A 24067-nucleotide genomic window follows, 5' to 3' on the forward strand; every position below is an offset into this window, starting at 1 on the left:
AAGAGAAAAAAGATAGAGGCATGAAGAATTCAGAGGATTAGAATTTGGTAGAATACAAAGAGTAGATGCACCTTGGCCATTGCAAACGATTTTGAGCCATATCATTCAAGTTCTCTAACCATCGAATAGTTGATCAGATGTAGGTAGGTATAGTATATAGTTTCTATTAATATAATAAGGCATATTTTTTTGAAAAAAAGCAATTCTATTTTCTCAAAACTAAATATCTATAATACATTGTATAATGAAGGTATTTCGTTAGAGAATTCACTGTTTTTTGTATGATCATAATAAACCTAGTATTTCACATCTTGATCTTATTGAAAACAATCTTGTAAAATCTTTAGTGAACCGGATCCGAGTTCTTTCGTCGATTCAAACCATGCTGTGAAACAGAAAAAAAAGAATAATGTTATATGAACGGTTGTTCATCATAAGTAATTACTTAAAATAGGTTGCATAACCTCCTAAAAGACTTCGATTGAACACCAGTATTGATCGATATCGATTGGTAATGTTAGTATTTTTTTGGAGCAGGGTCTGAGTAATAAGTATTCAGACAATATTTCTATTCAGTGTCTTATTCTTTTCCTTCATTGATTGTATCACAGCATCGTGGTCATTTTAAAATTTGCCTTGGAGGGAGCAATCAGTAAATGTGTATTAAATAAAATGTTAGTCGTAATGAACACAGCCTTGTGAAACTAATCGTTTGCCCATATTAGTGTAATACGAATAAATGGTGAAAAGGTTGAAATAATGTAGCAACTATCGTAATGTAAAATTCATTTTTTTAGACTTTACTCTGACTCTAATTGATGATAGTGATAAAATATTGATTTTAATTTCATATATGATACTTCAGCTAACTCCATTTGTACAATGATTTCATTAAAAAACCAAATACTAGTCGTAGCTGGTTACATGTATCCACATATGCAAACTGTTATAACGTATGAACTCGTAATATATATGAACGTGCAATTAGAGAGGAGTGGATTTTACTGATCGGACTCAAATGATACTTGAAATCGTACGAGCAGTCTTGGGTGCTATTCGGTCCTTCCTATCTGCCTAGCCCAGCCAGTTGAGTGCAGAACACATATAACAGCCTCGGCAGTATGAATCATTATTCACAAGCATACTGGGTTTATATACTAACCAAACAGACCACAACATACCAAAAAATAGAAAAATAACATTTGTACAATAATTGGCTAATGTGGTTGTGGATAGGGGGAAAGTAATCAATAATAATACTTCAAAGGTCAAAATAAGGGTTATGATAAGAGGGACACGAATACGATTAGGTCAGTTATTTAACAACTATACAATAGGAAATAGGCATATTACATTTGTCCATAAATAGACCTCAGATTTACCATTCATAATTCACCAGGGGATATAACACAAACTAACAATGGGAATTAATAGATGGATGTAGTGTGTGCTTCGACTATTCCTAGTCAAATGATTCAGATTTTATATCAAGTAAACAATGTATGAGATTTATGGACCTGCTGTCGGTTATTCATAAATGTAGAAAGTCGCGGCTTATACGAATGGATAATTACGTCCACGAGAATAATTAATGTAAGTATCGTAAGCAGAGATAGATGTTGGTTAGCAGTGGAATCCAGGACGTGTGCCAATAACAGGCTGATCTATTGCAGTCATTAACACCATTAGGAAGACTCAAATAACCAATACAAAAATGAATTAAAAGTTAACCCAATTGCGCAAGCCAGTGGCTGTCTGGATTCAGTAGCCAAGTGAGTAACGCGATGGCGTACTGGGGTTGGAGTCCTGGAGTGAATATCAACTCCGGGATACAGGTACATTCAGCTGACGGTGAAACGCTCATCCTAGATACCACTGCTAGCCACCATCCGTCTCTGCATATAACGCTTATGACGTAAGGCAATCCGCACAGGATGCACATATGCTGAAGAGACTGGTCAATCGCGGCCATAAACATCAATGGACAGACTCAAACAATTAATACAAAACTTATTTAACGTATGTGTTGGATGAGTGTGCGTAATACTCGTAAAAGAATTGTTTTGTCTCACTTGCTTGTCTACATAACGTTTCGTTAAGTAGAGATAACATGTGTGGTATCTGTGTAGTTAAATAGTATTCTCCCACTGCGACCCCGGACTTTATATATCAACAATAAGTTCATTAAACCTGTAAACCAAAGTGTTACAAATCGTCATTGTGCCATAGATAATGTCAGTTGATGACGAAAACACTGTATTATTACAACCTTAACTCAAAATATTAGCCCGATTACTAATATGTAAACGTAACTATTTCCCTTTACCATGATAAATAACTTAACATGTAAAGGTTAATTAATTGTAAGAAAATCATTATCCCACCGTATCAGTTTTCTTTTCATAATCATTAAAGATTAGTGGTTACCTCACTTTTAATATTCGTGTCCCAACTATTGTTCGTGAGTTCATGACTAAACTTTATCAGGTTAAAAACATTTTACTAACTGAATCACATTGCATCAGTTGACCGCTTGAAATAATAACTATAATTTAATAATTATATTCTTACTAATGTTACAAGGTGATTTCTTGGTTGTTGTTTTGCTGAAATTTTTATTATCTCATTCACATTTGTATTGTACTAAGGTCCGTCCATTCTTCTTAGAATGATGAGAGGAGTTTGCGTTGTCAAGAAATATGACTTAAGAATTAGTTCAATAGGATATTCTGATTGTTATGACAATCAATTATCATTATCTGTTTGATGTATAGGCTTCAAAACAGTTATTGAAAAAAACTTACACTTTCTGTTAGCTCTTGAGTAATTTTGTTCATTGAAGGTCTTTTAGATGGATCGTTTGACCAACACTTACACATAAGAATCTATAAATGTATATAACAAGCACAAAATAAACAAATAAGTAAATAAATTCATTTTATCAATTTAAAAAGTTAACTCAGTCAGTCAGTCACAACGTAGAACTTCGTACGTACGTACATCAGTTCAAGTTGCCATACCACATTAACACAGAGATGCAGTTGTCGATTCAAATCCCATAGTGGTAGAAGTAGTAAGAGTATAAACAGTAATCGGAAAGATTAGGGTTTGAAGATGTTATTGAAGGAGTATAGTCCAGTGAAATAAATTTGGAAAGACGAAAAGAAGGGGACATTAAGAATTCAGAGGATTAGAATTTGGTAGAACACAGAGATTGGATCCATTTTGGCCATTGCAAACGATTTTGAGCCATGTCATTCAAGGTCTCTAACCATCGATTGTTATCATTTCGCAAATCCCAACCAGGTAGTCTACACCTAGCAACATAGCTCAGTTCAATTGTCAGTGACTTCATGGATTTGTGCCATGTTTTGGTCTGGCCGCCCATAGCTTTCTTCCAACCTACTCGTACACCATAAAACATTGCACGTCGGAGCAGTTGGTGGTTGGGCATACGTAACACGTGTCTCAACCATCTCAACTGACGAAGTTCCACTACTTCATCAATCGATTTGCCATCTTTACCCAGTCAACTAGAGATTTTATGAATTTAAACATTATTTCTGATCTCTTTATCATAAATCATATTTCCTTATTGGTTTGTTATAAGTTGGAAAACTACGATATACACGCTATTGTTCTGTGGATTCAATTCGTTTATAAAGTCACTTTTTTGAAGTATATAGTGTGAACACATTTTAAATTGTCGTACATCATAGTTAAAAAAAAATCATATTTCTTATATGAATTTTTCAATTATCAAATATCCAAGTAGAGAGTTGAACATCCCAAATATTTCAGTTAACCTACCTTCATCGAAAATTATCCTCAACTGAAGAAACTCTACACACATCGTCTCATTATTCAAAAAATAGTCTATCTTTGGATTTCATGAAGAAAGAAGTTTTGAGTTTGACACTGAGATCCTATTTCACTTGGCGGAAATGATGGACGTCAGAAAGTTTTTGAGTAAATATCATCGTCAATTCTAAAGCTTATTGGGGTTAAACCGTCTTTTCTGAACTCAGCAAATAAACATCTTAGGTGCTGTTATTGTCAATCAGTCAGATATCTAGTTTTGACTTTTATCTTTTAAACATACTACTGGCTTATAACGCGATTGATATTGTAGTAATTAAAAACCAAGAGGTTATAGGAACTGAATATCTACCAGCTAAAACCTCTTTTGTATTCATTACGAGTATTCGCTGTACATTTAGTCTGTTATGGTAGATTTATCTTGTGCATACTTGTCAAAACAAGTTATTCTGCCAGTCTAAACTGGTTTTATAAGTGGTTGAATAATGGTAGAAACTGGATGTCAGAAATAACAGATGGAAAATAGTCACTCAATATCGTGGATTGGTTGAAGTTAGATATGAACACTGTTGTATCCCAGGTCGGTGGTCTGGGAGTAAGCGCGTTCGCATGAAACCGAAGGTCCTGGGTTCGAGTCCTGCAGGCAGGATCGTAGATGCGCACTTCTAAAAAGTTCTATACCAGAACGGAACAGCCGTTCAGTGTTCCTAGGTCTTCAGTGGTGGTCTAACATCAATTGGTTCATGATCTCAACAATCTTCACAGCTCTATACTGAGAAATAACAGTTAGGAATTTTCTTAAGATGATTTCAAAAGTTCTCACCCTTAATCTAATGTTAAGGAGTGCTCACTGTCTCATTTACTGAAAAAATTGAATTTAGAAGTTAATCAGCCTACTCTGTTCAACATTAATTGTTATAATTATCTCACTCAAGAACGCATAATTAAATAGCTGAACTACACATCACATAATCCAATGTTAACTACATCAGGAAATCTGCATCGATTTATTGGTTGCTCATTTATACCATTGATGAGTATGTAGACATGAGACACTTTTCTCAAAAGTCTTTTGAGTGTTTGTTAGTGTAGAAAGTACTTGTCATTCATTTATTGACTGGTCAGTCCAACCATCGATTCTTCTACTCCATTCTCCATACTGTTAATAACTACTGTACGAAAAGTATCTCTGAGCCGAGCAGGTAAATTTGTACTTATTTATTTTGCTGTATTATATGACTTGAGAATGATCTATTTATCAGCGTTCAGTAGATTGTGCATGGCTCTGTGGGTAACAATCGTATTCTCTGGTGATTCAGTTGAAATCTATTCCGAATTTCGTATTATAAGAGACTCGGTCATATCACTAGTAATTTAATGGTCTACGCGCAAGAATTATTTTCATTCTTACTAGATCGATTGAAAATAAAACCTTTGAGATTATGTTCTATTCTACAAAACATACCTTCATGTAACTCGGTATGCAGTATGCACGGCCATCATCTCTCTGACCATCCAGTAAATATTTAATACAGTGACATAAATCCAATTCTTCATATGGATAGCATCGAGTGTTTATTTCAAATATGATTGTCCTGTAGTGAAATTGACAGTACAAATGGACGGAAAGTAATTTCAAAAAATAAATTTACTAATATTAACCGCATGTAAAATAATACGGAACCAATTAGTCCCTTTTATAAACTTGGATAGTGTAATAAGAAGACGAAGATTATCAGAACTATGTAATTACCAAGAATAGAGTTGAAACAGGTCATAAGACTGATCTTAACACGAATTTTGTAGTGTTGTACAAAACTACATTACTATTGTTTATTGAAGCCTTGGCTATACGAAAATTCCAACCTCTCTATCTGTATGCAGAAACAGTTTATACTCACCTTAAACCTACCCTGATAATATTAGTTTATTGTCCAGTGTGGTGTGTTTCATACTGTTTTCCACATTATTTTCTTGATTATCTTTGTTTTCTCTTACCCTCCATTTGTCTAGTTGACCTATAATTTTTATATATAAATGTTCTTATTAAGTATATGTGTGATCAGATTGTTCGTAATGTATTGCGCTAATATATCACGTAGTTCTGACAATCGTTGTCTTCTTATTACACTGTTCAAGTAAAGAAACATGTTTATGCTAACAGGTTGTAGCTAGTAAAATAGATTGTAGAAATTGTTTACATTCAGTTTTTAAGTAATTTTTACTTAATTTTCCGAGCGAAATCCTTCCTCATCTCACTACGGTAAACAATACCTTAACTGTGATGGTCTAAAGAATGGTAAGATTCAATGTATTTGTCCAGTATTTTGAGATATTAAGCAGCAAGGTCTACAAGCAATAGTTTCTCTTGTGTTATGACGATAAGTAAATCTATTGATCGCAACGAATGAGTATCTATACACAGAACTGAATCATTTTTCCAGTTAAACCCGTAATTATGTTTAATTTGTTTATACGTATCCTAATTAATATCACACAGTTAACAGTTTTCATACTCATTTTTGTCATATCCTAGTGAAGACATAAGTACGGGTAACTTCCTGGACCTGTTAACAGACGATTATTCGATATATATTTGTATTGTTTAACTATTGAGTAATTAGATTGTGCATATCTATATCCATCTTATTATAAGCTTCCTTTTGACCTATGGATTATTATTATACGAATTACTGTCCTTAAATTATATTCAGTTTGTTGATTACTGTCTCCCACGTTCACAGCCACATTTGGCTTGATCTTGTAGAAATATTATTTTCTATTGTATGGTGTGATGCGGTCTGTCTGTCTAGTATATAAACCGAGTATGTTTGAAATAAATGATTCGCATAGCAGAAGCTGTAATTAGTATTCTGGACTCAATTGGACGCTAGATTGCTCATATCAGACGAACGTCATTGATTTGGCACAGTGCTAAGATTAGACAAGTCGTATTCCCATTGGTGAACAAATCACGTGATAAAAAGCCGGACATAAAATCACTAAAAATTGGCGACGGTTCTTTTTAAATTCGTAACCATTTTCAATATGTAAGCAAAGATGGATAGTGGCTAGCAGTGGAATCCAGGACGCGCATTTCGTCCTATTTGGGGCTCGTCAGCTGGATGTACCTGCATCTCAGAGTTGATGTTCACTCTGGGACTCGAACCCAGTACCTTTCGCTTCAAATGCCATCTCGTTATCCACTTAGCTACTAATTCCTGATAGTCACTTGCTTGTGCAATGGTGTGAAGTTTAAATTCACTTAGTATTACTTGTTTGAATCTTCCTATTGATATGATTCATGTTAACATCTTAAATATCAAAATATTGAGGTATAAACGAAGTATTTTTGTTGTCAACGAATTCTCTTCAGGTTATCCACTATTTATTTTCTTTCATGAATAATCTTAAATTCACATCCTATAACTTTCATTGACATGTATAACTTAAACCTTGTCTGTTTTGGATTGTTACTTTGAATAATATAATTGTAGGACTATAGAGAATTCACTGTAAAGAATATTCTTTGTTCATACACCAGTACTATAATATGATGGAAATTTTTAATATCAGAAGGGGTTTTGTAAAGATTTCAGTATTTGCATAGTTGAAATCATGAGTCAATTGAAGCTAGACCATCATGGAAAACCTGGAAGCACTGGACGGTCGTTTCGTCCTGCTGAGGAGTCACACAATAAGACAAAATGGCTATCCAGTACTTCCAAGTTTTCCATGGTGGTCTAGCTTCAGTTGACTCAGGAAATTTTTAAACCGTTACAATCCTTGAATATTTTTTTACATAAAATCTGTTTAGCTATATCACTGATAATATTTTATATGAATCTAACCTTACTTATCGCCCCCAAATGCCCTGGTACGGCCGAGAGTGGGGAGAGTCCGCTCTCCCTCTCCAAATGCTCTCACATGGCCACGCGTATATAGCCTCTGCCAGGGAAGTCCTACTCACTGCCTTCTCGTAGCATTACTGTTGTTTACTAAATTGGGAGAACGAAAAGCGAATATCCGGCGCTTTACCCGGGTTGGTGGACACTGCGAGTCCACCTAGAGGAGTTGGAAAACCCTGATTCCAAACCAATGGTGTACATGGGCTCCAGTATCCTGATGGAACAAATGGCGTATGAATCAATCGTCGGTCACCGGTTACCATGGGACTGCATATCCTCACGATGCTCCACTGCCTTGTGGATCAGACCTTTAAATCAAAGGCTCCGGGCGTGGTCCCCTAAGAAAACCACTTGTTTCAGTTTGGGGACCTGGACAGTATCACAGCCCTCACACAAATTGAATGAGATTTGTGCGGCGCGTATATATCTAGTGCTTCCTTGTACTAATATTTGTGTTTAAATAAATAAATAAACAAACAGTAATATATTCTTTATTTGAAATGTTATGAGAATGGTATTCATATTTAATCTGCATACCGTATTGTTTGATGCTTTTCAATATATTCCATCAATAAAACTAGAATTTTTCAAACATTAAACTTTCTGAAAAGAATTTCTTAAGTGAAACTACTTATTTTTACATTTAACTAGTATATTATAATCAGAAGAGGTTTTGTGAAGATTTCAGTACTTCCATAGTTGAAATCATGAGTCAATGGTCAGTGGTCTATCGGTTAAGTGCTCTGGCGCGAGACTGTTAGGTCCAGGGTTCGAATCTCGCGGGTCGAGATCGTGTTTGCGCACTGATGAGGAGTCCCACAATAGGACGAAACGGCCCAGGTTTTCCATGGTTGTCTAGCTTCAATTGACTCATGATTTCAACTATGAAAATACTGAAACCTCCACAAAACCCCTTCGGATTATAATCATATGCTCACTAGTGACTGACTTCAAGATACATGTCCTGGAGTTCTAGTGGGAAGCAGTGACCAGTGGAGTTCAACCACGTCTGTTGTTGAGATATCAACTAACTGAAGACGATCGGTGAACGGTCGCTCAAATTTCGTGGATTGGTTGAAGCTAGACATTAACACCGTTGGATGCCAGCTCAGTGGTCTATCGATTAAGTGCTGAGGTACGAGACTGGTAGGTTCTCGGTGAGAATCTTGCGAGTCGGGATCGTGAATGTGCACTGCTTAGGAGTCGCATAATAGGACGACACGGTCGTCCAATGCTCCCAGGTCCTCCATGGTTGTCTAGCTTCAATTGACTCATGATTTCAACTATGAAAAGTATATTATATTATATAGCATAATATAAGTAGTATAATTTGTTTTTTTTATTACAAATAAAAAAAATAAAGAATATAATTAAAAAGAATTCATTTAACTTACATTTGATAATCACAATCTACCATTGAATAATCCATTAGATACAAATTCATTTTAGGTTTTAAAAAAATATTTTTACTAGATAAACGACGTATTATAATAGGATTATTACGACTATGTAAATAAGTCATAGCATTAGCTAATTGACGTAATAAATAGATTCGCATTGTAAGTGATAATTTTTCACGTTTTATATGAAGTTTATTATATAATGATACACCTTTAGATGCACTAAAATTAGGGAAGAGGAAAAAGGAGAAATTTTGTAAATATGAAATTATAAATAAGGAATCATGTTTTTGTAGAAAAAGCATGTTTGATTTATAAAATAGATGATTATGCAATGTTTCAAGCACTATGAATAATGTTAGATAAGAAAGGTATATGAATATATAACTTAATTTCTTACGCCTGTTACTCCCAATGGAGCATAGGCCGACGACCAGCATTCTCCAACCCACTCACACTGCCATGGGCCTTCCTTTCTAGTTCTATCCTACTTTTGTTCATTCTTTCCATGTCTGTCTCCATTTCTCGGCATAATGTGTTTTTTGGTCTTCCTCTTCTCCTTTGGCCTTCAGGATTTCATGTGAGGGCTTGTCTTGTGACGCAATTGTGTGATTTTCTCAGTGTGCCCAATCCACTTCCACTGCTTCTTCCTGATTCCTTCCTCCATTGGAATCTGGTTTGTCCTCTCCCACAGTAGAATGTTGCTGATAGTGTCTGGCCGAAGTACTTCGCGTAGACAACTGTTTATAAATATCTGTATCTTCTGGATAATGGCTTTCGTAGTTTTACATGTCTCCGCCCCCATACAGTTGAACTGTGTTGACATTTGTATTGAAAATTCTGATCTTGGTGTTGGCTGACAATTGTTTTGAGTTCCGGATGTTCTTCAGTTGTAAATATGCTGTCCTTGCTTTGCCGATCTGTTTCTTCACATCTGCATCTGATCCACCGTGTTCATCAATGATGCTGCCCAGGTATGTATCACCAGGAGAAAGAGAAAGGGTGAGAGTAAGCAACCTTGCCTAACACTGGTCTTTACCTCGAACTAGTCAGTGAGTTGTTCTCCATGCACGATTTTGCAGTTTCATCCATCTTAGGAATTCCGTATGATATTGACTATCTTCTCAGGCAAGTCGTAGTGTCGAAGAAGCCTCCTTAGTGTTGTCCTGTCCACACTATCAAATGCTTTCTCGTAGTCAATGAAGTTGATGTAGAGTGATGAATTCCATTCAATTGATTGTTCCACAATGATCCGTAGAGTTGCGATTTTGTCTGTACACGATCAATCCTTACGGAATCCAGCCTGTTGATCTCGAAATTGGGCGTCCACGGCGTCCTTTATTCTGTTTAACAATACCCTGTTAAAGACTTCTCCTGGTATTGAGAGAAGAGTTATTTTTCTGTAGTTATCACACTTGCTGAGATCGCCTTTCTTTGGTATCTTGATCAGAAGTCCTTTTTCCCAGTCTGTTGGTACTTGTTCTTCATCCCAAATCTTACTGAAGAGAATGTGGGGTATCTTTGCAGTTACTGCTACATCTGCTTTCAATGCCTCTGCTGGAATGTTGTCTGATCCCGCTGCTTTGCCGCTCCTGATTTGTCTGGTAGCCATGCATACTTATTTTATGCATCTTTATGACCAATGACTCTTTGCATAATTTTAATTTCTGAAGGGGTTTTGTGGATATTATACTGATTTTAATAGTTGTGATCATGGGTCAATTGAAAATTAGACCACTGAGAAAATTTGGAAGCACTGGACGGCCGTTTCGTCCTATTGCGAGACTCCTCGGCAATGCGCATCGACGATCCCACCGCGCAAGATTCGAACCCAGGACCTATCAGTCTCACGCTCGAGCGCTTAACCTCCAGACTATTGAGTCTAACTTCAACTCATCCACGAAATTGAGCGACACATCCACCATTGTCTTAAGTGAGTTACTATCTTACTACAGTCCTGGTTGAACTCCACTGGTCACTGCGGATGTTCACTGCTGAGGAGTGGCAGAACAGGACGAAACGGCTGTCTAGTGCTTCCAGGTTTTCCATAGTGGTCTAACTTCAATTGACTCATGATCTCAACTATTAAAATAATTTTAATTCTTAGTAAAACTAAAACTGTGACTGATTAATTACTAATAAACCTCATTTGAATAGTGATTTGTTCTCTGTTGAACGGTTTATTTACAATGACCGATGGTTGTATCATGATAAATTACTAGATAAGTTTAGTTAAGATGATGAATTCTTGTTTTCTCTTACTTGGTGTAATATTTCACAAGTTTGGTTTGATCCCCATTATGATATTTTGATGTTAGATTTATTCACAAGGAAACATTTTTGGTCAGTAGGATATTGATTTTCTATTCTCCAGTGTCATACTATTTCAGGTCAATATGTCTGTAACAATTAAGTATGAATTTCGTATGATATGACAAGTATGAACTTTCTCCCAGTGTGGCAATAATGTTTTCTTTATTATTCTATGTGAATTTTATTTGTATTTTAAAGTAACCCCAAATATCTTTTTATCTATATGATGCTTATTAAATAGTCATCAAGTGTAAAATCAATATAAAATGAGCGTATTGGATTCACTAATGACTACGACTTGTTTTGTGATCGCGATTTTAGAGATTTACTAGATTTTCATTTGTTTTCATATGTTTTCATTTCGCGTTGTTGGAGTTACGGTAGTTACCATGTATAAGCGGTAGGATTACAGGTATAATGATACTGGTATGATTACGTTTTATATGTTGCGGGTACAACCAGTTACTTGTCCCTATGTAATTGAACAAGGACTGATAACAATCCATGTAAAGAAGAAAAGACAGTAAACAATGACTTATTAAATACCACAAAACAAATCCACAAGAGTTGAAAGCGTGAGTCAATTGAAGCTAGACCACCAAAGAAAACATGGAAGCACTGGACGGCCGTCTCGTCCTATTATGGGACTCCTCAGCAGTGCGCATCCACGATCCCGCACTCGCGAGATTCGAACTCAGGACCTACCAGTCTCGCGCCAGAGCACCCTTCTGATAATAAGAAATCCATAAGAGATGGAATTACTGTTTTAACCAATATATTAAAATACACTGAGCTATTTATCATTTACTCATGTAGTCAGTAGTCAAATTTAAACACTCTAAAATGAACAATAGTTGACACTAGTTAGTCAATGACCTAATGTATGTATATAATTTTCACCATCAGTAGGCTACCACATAACTGAACCATTGAGTTGTGTATTATGTTCCTTGTTTACACCGAATTCGAAGCATTCATGGTTATTGAATGCACATATATCATCTTCTGTATTAATAAGTTTGCAAAAGCCCATCAGTCATAAACAAAGTTAGATCTTCAATAAATTTTCATTTGCTACACTTTGCTACACTTGACATGTACTAGGCGACTGTTATACAGTTATTTTCTATAATTTATCATCAATCAGGTTGATAAATGCAAAATGACATTCAGTATATTCTTCAAGTACTCATTTGATTGTTAGTAAACAGAATTAAAAGATTATGATCATCTAGAGGCCTGTTATTTCACAAATAAATGCAGAAATAATCAGTTAACTTCATTGATCACAAGTTATGTCACTAATGAGTGACTTTTTTGTAACTACATTTCAGACCCACAGGGATCCAGTTTCTACTAAATAGGTTGGGGACAAACATATCTTTGTTGATAAATGCTTGACAACATGTTAGAAACAATAAGATGTCCACTTTCAAAGTAAGGTCGAACAAATGAGGTAGTAACCGTTAAAATATACAATATATAAAGACATGTATGTAGCCGATAAAGAAAATGTTTTGATTTATCTGAAAACAAATTTAATATCATAATAATGAATCAATTTAAACCTCGATTAAAATATATAGTACATTGAGGAAATCACCAAATTGCATCATGAGGCAGTCCCTAACTTGAAATGGTGAAGGGAAGCGGAAAAGAGGAAGGCTAAAGAACACATTACGTCGGAAAATAGAAGCAGATATGAAAAGGATGAATGTTAACTGGAAAGAACTAGAAAGGATTGCTCAGGACAGGGTTGGATGGAGAATGCTGGTGGGCGGCCTATGCTCCTCTACGAGGGGTAACAGGCGTAAGTAAATAAGTAAGTACATCAAAACATTTGTCCACATTATCAGTGTAACTCAATATTCATAAATAAATTGGAGAGGAAGGACAACAAGGAAGAAATAGACAATAAATAGGGAAAAGACAAACTAATAAAACGATACAATTTGAAATTTTGGCATACTGACTCAATCAGTAAAATAGGGTCACGTTAATGGACATAGCTAAACACCAATTTTCATGTTGTTCTAAAACAGTCGAAGATGTTTTTCCCCACTGCTTTAATTTATGAAGAGTAATTTATTTTTGACTTCTTTTTCCTTAGACTAGATGTTATGAGGATTATTAGCTTGGTTCATTAGCTCCTCCGGGGGCTGCTGCCGGTCCCAAGCCCGGATAAAGGAGGAGGGTTGGGCATGGGGTTAGCGACCCCATCCCATAGAAAACCAACTCGCTAAAAAAACACTGACCAGAAAAAATATTCAAACCATTAAAACTCTGCCCTGGGAGTTGAAGGAATAATTATGACGTCTCATGATAGAAGCCGCGTTCCTTCGGAAGTCATGAGGCCGATGCACCATCTAACAACCAGAGCAACAACTTTTATAGGTACTATTCAGTGATCCAAATTTATTGGATTTTCTGTGATTATAGTTTACAATTCACTGTTAGTTAAACATATATAAATCAGTTTTGTAACCATATGGTTTTTCTTGTTGTACGTTGATATATCTAAAATTTATAAATTAACTTGTATTAGAAATGTAAATTAGTATACATCAGCTCAATAGTCTAAAGGTGACGTGGCAGATCTCAAAAGTCATTGCTCTCACTCCTGGGGAAGTCATGAATGCTTACAATGAAGCCTGATAAAATTACAATTTCACGTCTATTAATACTTATTTACTTACGCCTGTTACCCCTCGTAGAGGAGCATTGGCCGCCCACCAGCATTCTCCATCCAACTCTGTCCTGAGCCTTCCTTTCCAGTTCTTTCCAGTTAACATTCGTCCTTTTCATATCTGCTCCTGTTTCCCGATGTAATGTGTTCATTGGACTTCCTCTTCTCCGCTTTCCTTCAGCATTCCAAGTTAAGGATTGCCTCATGATGCAGTTTGGTGATTTCCTTAATGTATGTTCTATCCACTTCCAACATCTTTTCCTAATTTCCTCTTCAACTGGAAGCTGCTCTGTCCTCTCCCATAAAACGCTGTTGTTGATAGTATCCGGCCAATGGATGTTGAGTATTTTGCGTAGACAACTGTTTATAAATACTTGTACCTTCTTCACGATGGATGTAGTAGTTCTCCACGTTTCATTTCCGTGCAGTAGAACTGACTGTCTTGACGTTCGTATTGAAGATTCTGACTTTGAAACAAGTTGACAATTGTTTTGAGTTCCAAATGTTCTTCAATTGTAGAAATGCTGTCCTTGCTTTGCCAATCCTTTCCATTACATCTGCATCCGATTCTCCTTGTTTATCAACGATGCTTCCCAGGTACGTGAATGTTTCCACCTACTCCAGAGTTTCGCCATCAAGTGTGGTTGGGTTGGTGTTCTAACTACGAAATAAGTTAATTATACTTTTAATGTAGAATCATATGTGAACAAAATGAATTACTTCGTTAAGCAATTCGACTCAATCTTTGAAACTCACCTAGTTACAATTGCAAAACTAGGTGGATCAACACATACACCCATAAATAAAGCAATATTTTCATGTCTAGTCATCATAAGTCGTGTAACATCCTGCCAAAATCGTTTTCTTTCTGTAAGGCTCAAATCTTCAAAAATATGTACATCAACTTCACCATGCCATTGACCTCTGAAAAAAGATAAGAATGTCAATATTTCTGAATCTTTTTATCAATTATTGTATATATATTCTAAATTCACTAATCAACTTAGTTTTAGGATTTTGAAATAGTACTGATACTGAATATAAACGAGCGTTTACTAAATTATATTTACTGAATGGTAACATTCACGTTATAACTGTAGAAAACTATTGATTCCATTGATCACTCAAGGAAGATGTATACATCTTACTTGTTCGTTCATGTTCTTCGATAAAGTACACTGTATGACCGAGAGCTTCTCTAGATTCTACTGTTTCCTGTATCCTGCAATACTCTACACCAACTTTATCTCACTTTTTATATTAACAAAGAGTATAAGAGAGAATGATTGTTTTTGCTAAATTAATTATTGGGTTCTTCAGTTATATTGTGGTGCGTGCTACTTTTATCGACATAAGTAGTACATATCATAAGTCAGGAATAGAATGTCTTGCAGCGGAAGGTCGAGAAGAGAAGAACGGGAACAGAAATTCCTTGGTATGGAAATGAAGGAACAATGAAGTCTGAGACGATTGATTGACATTTGCAAAGGAACAATCAAGTTTGAGACAATTGATTGATATTTTGCAAGTTGAACATTTACTGTCTGGTTCTCAGATTTGATCAAGTTATAAAAGATCACGATGATAGTAATTTTACGCTGTATATCACCAAATATCAGTAGTAAAAAATCATTTAAGCCCGGTATTATATACCACTGACAAATTTCTAGGATCAAATCTAAGAACTTCGCGTCTAGAAATAAGTGTGTAAGCATCAGACCTAATGACCTGAGGTCCAAGAGTACGAACACAACTTCGAATAAAAGTACATTAACTGAGATCAGCCTATCAAGAATGCAACCTACAAATTAAACCTATCTCCACAAAACCTTTTAAATTAGACTTAGGATACGGTTTACTTTTAGAAGTACTATCATGGAAATTATCCTGTATTGCTTATTTCCTTCCCCTTGCATGGATATATATATATATATATATATATTCTTTCCAGTCTATTGGTTTCTCGATTCTCCTGTTTAAATGAATGTACAGACTCTAAACGAAATTTAAAGCAGAGACCAACTTACTCAATTTTCAGAGTAAGAGGGCCATGAAATTTTAGACATTTGAATTACTTTGCTTAAATAAAAAATTTTGAGTCACGTGAACACAATGACAAGCCTATAAGTTTACTGCTACTCGAAGCTTAGTTACATAAGACTAGAATAAACCTCTTAGAAGTTTTATTTTCTAACCAGTGCAGTCAACCAATAAAAAAAATAAGACCTCCTAACTAGTAAAAATCAAGCGAATGAACAAGATACTCCGATTTAGATACATCTCCTGAACATATATATATATATATATATATATATAAATGATAATGACCTTAATTAGCACTAAATTAAGACACTTGTTAAACATTATATTAGCAATAAGTCTTTTTTGAAGATGAAATATTTTGGTGGTGTTCTGTGCTCTGATCTACATGGTTTGATTCCTGAGCTTTCATTGTCATTCTGGACAACATCAACACATATTAGGAACTGAAGAGGTTGACCCGAATGATATTGAAAGCTCAGAAGTTAAACTATGTAGATCAGAGCACACAGTTCTACCAAAATATTTCATTGTAAAAAGAGAAATTTATGACTTATCATTAGTACGTTGTCTTCAAAGTTTGTGAACATCAGCGTCGTTATTCGTTTCAAGGGTGTAAAACATCAGATCTCAATTTCATTCCTTTGATTGATGCCAATGTAAGTTTCATTTATATAAGAAATGATTGTCAAATTAAAGATGAGGCACTCTGTCCGAATCATAAAACGCGTAAATCGTTTTCATTAAAAATAGCTCACATTACATTTTCGACAGAATGCATTAATGACTTACTTATAAATTGCTTTACGTTCACCTTTTTGTAAACATCTAAGTAATTTTATATCATTAAATGGGATATTGAATTCACAGTCCGATGGTCTAATGATAGAGAAAAAGAAAAAATTAATACTTTTCATAAATTTTGTTTTAAAAACACAATCTATAGGTTATATTCAATAGGAGTTGATTTCAGCTGGTGTATCATTTTGTTGGAGTGATCCTGAAAATTTCTGGCAATAGATATGACAAGCTCAGAAAATATGAAGAAGCATTTTATCCAATCAACGTTTAACCAGAAGTTTTGCTAGAAACATCGCAAAAGTGAAAAGTCACATGTAGGGTTTTTGATTGGCTGATTAATACAGTGCTACTATGTTTAGTAGCATTCCAGAATTTTCAGGAGAAACCAAGGACTTCTAAAATACTATAAAAACCCTATGTTTCCTGTACATGAATGAAACTTTGGAGTAAAGTGCTTCACGCATATTTTGCGCCCTTTCTTTCATGTTCAAGTCGCTGTGTAGTTCTAGCTTGGGAGTTTCGAAACTAGCCTAGGATCCGAGTATAGCTTTCATTCAGCAAAACTTATCACATTTTGAACTGAAGGCCATTGAATACCATTTTACGTTTTAGTATGAGACTTGTAAATGGAAGTCGCCTGGCAACCAGAAACTCCTGGATCCCATAATAAGCAGGCTCTTGAGTATATACTACTGAAGAGCCTCAATTTTATTCATCGATTTCTAACTTTTAATGGTATTCGAACTGAGATCAGCTTCAGAGAAATATCATCAACAGAATAAAATAATCTCCATAGAGCCATTCCATCGAAAATATTTTTTACTTATTTGAAGTTAAATGTTGACCATTAAATGAAGAATTTCCTTCTGAGCACACTTAATTGAATTGGTATTCAATAAAAAATGATCATTAAAACAAAAAATGTGTTTCAATAATATAAACCTAATTATCGTATGTGTTTGAAGTATAGATTTTTAGGACTCCAGAGTTATTACTTCATGTAATCTTGTTAGTCAGACTTATTCTTAGTTTATTGATAATGTGGTGTGGTCTACTTATATCTTCATAAGTAGTATATGGTGATGGTCAGACATAGAATGTATTTTGGTAAAAGACCAATAAGGAAAGAACTGAAATGCAGCGCAATTAGTAGGGAAATGTATAAACAATGAAATTATAGAAGATGGATTGATATTTACAGAAGGCACAGTGAAGATTGAGATAATTGATTATTATTCTGCAAATTAACTGTTTGCTGTATGGTTATCAGATAGTTTGTAATTTGTGCTTTAATTCATTCCATTGTTCCTAACTAGTGTTCTTGTTCACTACAATAATTCTTAATCATTGTCTTATGTCAATCTGAACCATGAAAACCTATCCATTCATTACTCACGACACTGAGATCTAGACTCTTTATTCTACACTATTAATTGGAAGAAGAACTTGTGTTTTAAAACTGAATGATAGTTAATATGGATTAAGAAAAATTGAAAAACAACGTTTGAGCTACGAGAAGTTAAAATCTTCATTCGAATCATTTGAAGTGATTTGTTTCTTCTATTTTTGCCTTTGTGTACTAATCATATATATAGTTATTAAAATAACCCATTTTTAATTGAATAAAACGTCATTGACTGACGTTTAATTAGTCAACCTTTGTACAGTTGTGGTGGGTGCTACTTATGTCGACAGACATAAGTAGTATGCAGCACCAACCAGAAGTTGAATACCTATCAGTAGAAAGTTGAGATCAAACTAAATAGAACAAATATGTAAACAGATCGTAATTGTAAAAGCAACAGGAACAAAGGAACGATGATGTTTGTAAGAGATAATTGATGGAAGATGTGCAAATGAAGTATTTGATATATGGTTTTCATATTTTAGCAAAACATTCTGTATTTTCTTGTTCCCACTGTTTCTCGTTCACTACACAGTTAGGAAGCACTAGGCGACTGTTTCATTAAAGTATATGACATACCAGATCCCTGCACCCTCAAAGCCTACAGGGGTAGAACTCAAGACCTACCGGAGCTCACTATAAATACGCCACCTTATAAAGAATATATTGGATTAAAATAAAGACAATTCAGCAGTGAAAATTTCCTTATTGACTACATCATTTACTTAAGCTGTACATTCGTATTTATAATTGCATGATATATATATGGCTAGCAGTGGAATCCAGGACACACGTTCTATCCTGTTTGGAACTCTTCAACTGTATTCTCCTAAACATCAATGGGAAGATTCAAGCAGACAATACAAAATGAATTTGAATTTTTTTGTTCTATTGATCACATTCACATATGACCAATAATCTGAGTGATTGAACATTGTAGTGTGTCGTATTTAATGGTAGTCAGTTACAGTCTGTTAACATGTAATCATAGACATTTTGTGAAATTTAACACTTGTCCAAAAACATATCTTCAATATATAATGAAAAGCTACTCATTACTTATCCCCCATATATTTAAATAAAAATAGCAGTAAAAATATAAAAGGCAAGTAACTACCTTCCAGTGCCGCATGTGCTGAATTCATCTTCACTTTCCAAATTACTGGATCTTTCACATTTGTCTGAAAAAAAACAATTTTTGGGAAAAGAAAACAACTGACTGTGTACATCTCAATTTTCTTTGGAATAATTTTAACTATTTTTTAACACAAATAAAAACTTGGTTTTGAAAACAAAAGAATTGAATCGTTCTTGTACAAGGATTCTTATGTTCAAATCGTTAATAGTAATGACTGTAATCGGTCATTTATTATCGAGGTATATGCTTTCAGACAGGATTGACTTGACAAGTAAGTCTTCAGGTTATTTGCATTGTGGTTAACAGTAAAATGAATAATTACCAACAGAGGTTGATCTACTGAAGTCCTTCACTTCAATAGCAAGAAATTGCGAACTCTTACCTATTGAACTAGCTAGTGAATCACTAGTTTGGAGGAAAAAACCCTGGGATAATTGGATAAAAGTATAAAGACAAACCAATCAGGTATTAAACCACAAACTTACAAAGAAATAATCTGCAACACGAGATCATTTATTAAGACTGTAGTAAGAATATGAAGCTAATTAGGGGTTATGATTTGTCTATGCAAAGACAGTTAAGACAGTATGAGTGCGACAGAAAAACTATGTCGAATATGAACACCGGTGAAGGAATTCATTTTAACAACTTCATTGCTAATTTACAATACAAGTTTTTTACTTCGGATCTCAGGGATGTCTATCAAATCTACATAATTTTCAGATCACGTTATAATTCGATGTATATTTAGATTTTATTTTTGCATTGTTTTTTTCTACTAGAAAATCATCACTATATAGCTTGTCCTTTGATTGTTTAAAAAATGTCTTTGCACTGTCGAGGTCATTTCAATTCACTCTAGTTCATTCCAACACTTTAGACTCCACCGTTGACCTTTCTGAACAATAGCTAGTGGGTTCGAATCTGATTTTCAGCATCAGTGTGGAAATGGAGCAAAATCTAACTGACGATTTCCACAAAGGTAAAAACGTGCTGAAGATTTCCTGTGCTTAACATAATCCGTGTATATCTAAAGAGGATACTATTCGGAATACAATAGCAAAGATTTACAATATCTGATTAGAACAATGAAGTTCTACAAATGAATAGTGTAGGATATTATGATTCTATGTTCCCTAAACTTACTGGACGTTTTGTTGCTCTGGTATATATCAGAAGGTAAACCATGTCTACAGTAACTCAGGTATAATATCTTTCATAAAAGTTATGAATAACATGAGTTTATTTTTTTCCATAGAGTTTTGTTTTCGACAAGTTAGAAAAATAATTTCTCCGGTTGTTATCAAAAAACTGCTCCGAATTCATAATTAGGTTGAATAGAAACATAATCATTCTGTGAAATACTTATTAACCTGAAATATTGATCACGTTTTCAATGCTTGTGAATAAAGGCAATATCGAGGCATTGCACACAGTATGCACATATGCCAATAAGACACTGACCAACTTCAGTCCTAAACATCAATGGGAAGATTCAAACAAACAATACTAAGTGAATTTAAGCTTCACCCCGTTGCACAAGTAATTGGCTATCAGGACTCAGTAGCTGAGTAGATAACGCGATGGCGTTTGAAGCGAAAGTTACTGGGTTTGAGTCTGAGAGTGAACATCAACTGTGAGATGCAGGTACATTCAGCTGACGAGTCCCAAATAGAATGAAACGCGCGTCCTGGATTCCACTGCTAGTCACTATCCATCTTTGCTTATAAATAAGGTTTATGTTGGTGCCTTTTCTCATCAGTTAACCACAGATAAAATTTTAAGTATGTATCATACTCAAAAAGTACTTTATAGATTTAATATTAAAATAGCAATCCATTTTAAATAAATATTCATTCATCTTACAAGAGTTTAGATTAAAACCACGATGAACTGACCAAGAATTCGATCTTTTTTTAGGATGATTTACATCAAATACTGATTTAGCTAAAAGAATTTGTTCCGTGATATACTTCAATTTCATACATGGATGATGATTTGGCGGTTTTAATAAAATCATATTACTACTATAAAATCGTGGACGATCACATGGTGATAATTGTGGTGATGAAAAATCTGATTCAGATTGATCTTCAATATTAGATATTTCATTATGATTTATATAATTTTTATGATTAACTTTTGTAGAATATTCATATTGTTCATACATATTTCGAATAGTTGATAGATGTTTCAATGTAAATGGTGGTGATGAACTCATCATTCGATTAACTGGTATAGAACGAGGATTTAATGAGGGTGAACAATGTTTCACATAGTGATAATGAGAACTGGTAGTATGTTTCAACTTAACTGGATTATTAGTATTTGATGATTTTGTATGGAGTGTATTGCTTCGATAAGGTAGTTTACTGTTATCTTTAATAGTAGACTTCAATGGATTGAAATTAGACGAAGTATCTGGTAATAAACTATTTTCATTATGATAATGATTACAATTTGAGTGACATGGATAAAGTTGATAATTGTTATGACAAGTTTTTGATGGATTCAATTCATGAATATGACAAAAACAACTAGAATGTGTTGTAAAACATGATATACGATCTGGTTGTTTTCGCCTGTTCTCTTTAGATTGAATTACATCTCTAGTTGTATTTGTATATTGAACTTGTGTAGTAGGTTCAGATTGATTGAATGTATTTACATTATCTATCGGTGGAAAAAAGAAAATGCATATGGAAAACATCAAAGTTTGGAAATGAGGCAAGCAGAACTGAATAAAAATGGCCTGAGAGTTTTTGAGCAAAATTTAAAAATGATTGACTTGGAATGGTCAGCAGTGTTACCTCTGTGTACTGATCAGAGTACTTAAATTTATGAGCAAATAAGACTTTTTGTCATCGTACAGTAGAAATGATAGTAGTTGAGGTATCACGTGCTCAGCTTTACCTAAACCGACTGTGTCAAACAATTCAATCAACCCTTTCCCCAAATACTTAATTATAACCCCAATCTAAATCCGAATTCCAAAACCTAACCTTACACATCCAATCCAAACCTTGTACATTCCCATGAACAGTGCAGGAACTCTTGTATATCTTCATAAAAGTTCAAGAATAATTTTTTTGAATTTACGTATAGAGAAAGCTACAGATACCTTTATTCGATTGATATATGGTGCAAGATCTTGGAGCCTTTGGTAATCGTATTGTCCGTTTTCTACAAACTATCCATTTATGATAGCTACATTGTGATAGGGTAAACGTAGTCTGAGATTCGTCAAGGTTATTTTAAACCCATTCGTATACTTTCACCAGAACACCCATTTTACGATGACATACATCAAAATTAAAAGTTAAATTAAGCATGTAAAAATCTCAATGATTGAATCAAAAATACGTCGATGTTTCTCTTTGCAGAAGTGGTTCAAGTTACTTTAGTGGAATACCCAAAATTAAGATTCTTAGCTGGCATTCATCACAGATTGTGGTTGGGATACCACTGAAAACCAGGGGGATAATTAATAGCTCTTTCATCATATTATTGAACTTTTCGGCATTGTGCACACATGACGGATGGAGAGGTCGAGTTCAAGAGGAATAGCACCTAAAAAATGGTCTCATTTCCACAGAATGATTTCATCAAAAATGATCATAAGCTAATCAATATCACCAAAATAACCGTACACTAAATAGTTGTCCGAACATGCTCAGACATTGAGTTTATCGAGGTGCTGTTTTCGTTAACAATTTGAATCTTTCAGAATGAATTATGTTCAACTTATGGTAAATGGAAATATCTCGGTAATTCGTATCCGACTACAGTGTATATTTGTATGAATATAGGTTATAGTAAAAATCACTTCAGTTCCACTGATAGATAGGAATAAGATGAAATAATCAGAATATGTATAGATTACAAAACAAATAACCAAATAATTGTATTTTATACAATGCGATTCCTTTATATACTTAAACAGAGCAAGAACAATATGGTTTGCTGAATAAGATGAATTCATTCTATTTTACGGTTTCTCATCAGCGACATATAACCGAAAATTAAGATTATGATTACTAACAATTGTTTGGCATACCTTGGTTTATGAAGTTTAGATAAATATTCGAAACGTAACCAGAATCATAATAATCATAACAGTAGCGATACAAAGTGTATGAATTAACATAGTCAGGATCAATGTGTATTTAAATGTTGGGAAGTAATAAATAAGAAGATTATGTAAGGGTAATCAAATTATTAATTGATTGGATTACCGCTCAACATGATAAAATAAACAAATATGTGAACATAAATAAGATTGGAAGGGGTTTTGTCAGGATTTCAGTATTTTCATAGATGAAATCACGAGTCAATTGAATCTAGACCACTATGGAAAACCTGGGAGCACTGGACGGCCGTTTCGCCCCATTATGGGACTCATCAGCAGTGCGCATCCACAATCCCGCACTCGCGAAACTCGAACCCAGGACCTACCAGTCTGGAGCCAGAGCACTTAACCGATAGACCACTGAGGCGGTATCCAATGGTGTTAATGTCTAACTACAACCAATCCACGAAGTATGAGCAACCGTTCGC

The 24067-nt window shown here is 34.5% G+C and overlaps 1 protein-coding gene across 1 annotated transcript; it reads right to left on the reverse strand.

The window, feature by feature from the left end:
- Window positions 1-343: 343 nt before the first annotated feature.
- Smp_125060 (serine/threonine kinase) lies at window positions 344-21731 on the reverse strand (the record flags this gene model as incomplete). The annotated part of the gene is made up of 7 exons (XM_018790594.1): window positions 344-385; window positions 5285-5414; window positions 9122-9349; window positions 14883-15050; window positions 16959-17045; window positions 19490-19553; window positions 21377-21731. 7 exons carry the CDS (start codon window positions 21729-21731, stop codon window positions 344-346), a joined length of 1074 nt encoding a protein of 357 aa, XP_018646111.1.
- Window positions 21732-24067: the final 2336 nt, after the last annotated feature.

This window comes from Schistosoma mansoni (genome assembly GCF_000237925.1).
Source record: "Schistosoma mansoni, WGS project CABG00000000 data, supercontig 0049, strain Puerto Rico, whole genome shotgun sequence".
In the NCBI taxonomy this organism is placed as follows: domain Eukaryota; kingdom Metazoa; phylum Platyhelminthes; class Trematoda; order Strigeidida; family Schistosomatidae; genus Schistosoma; species Schistosoma mansoni.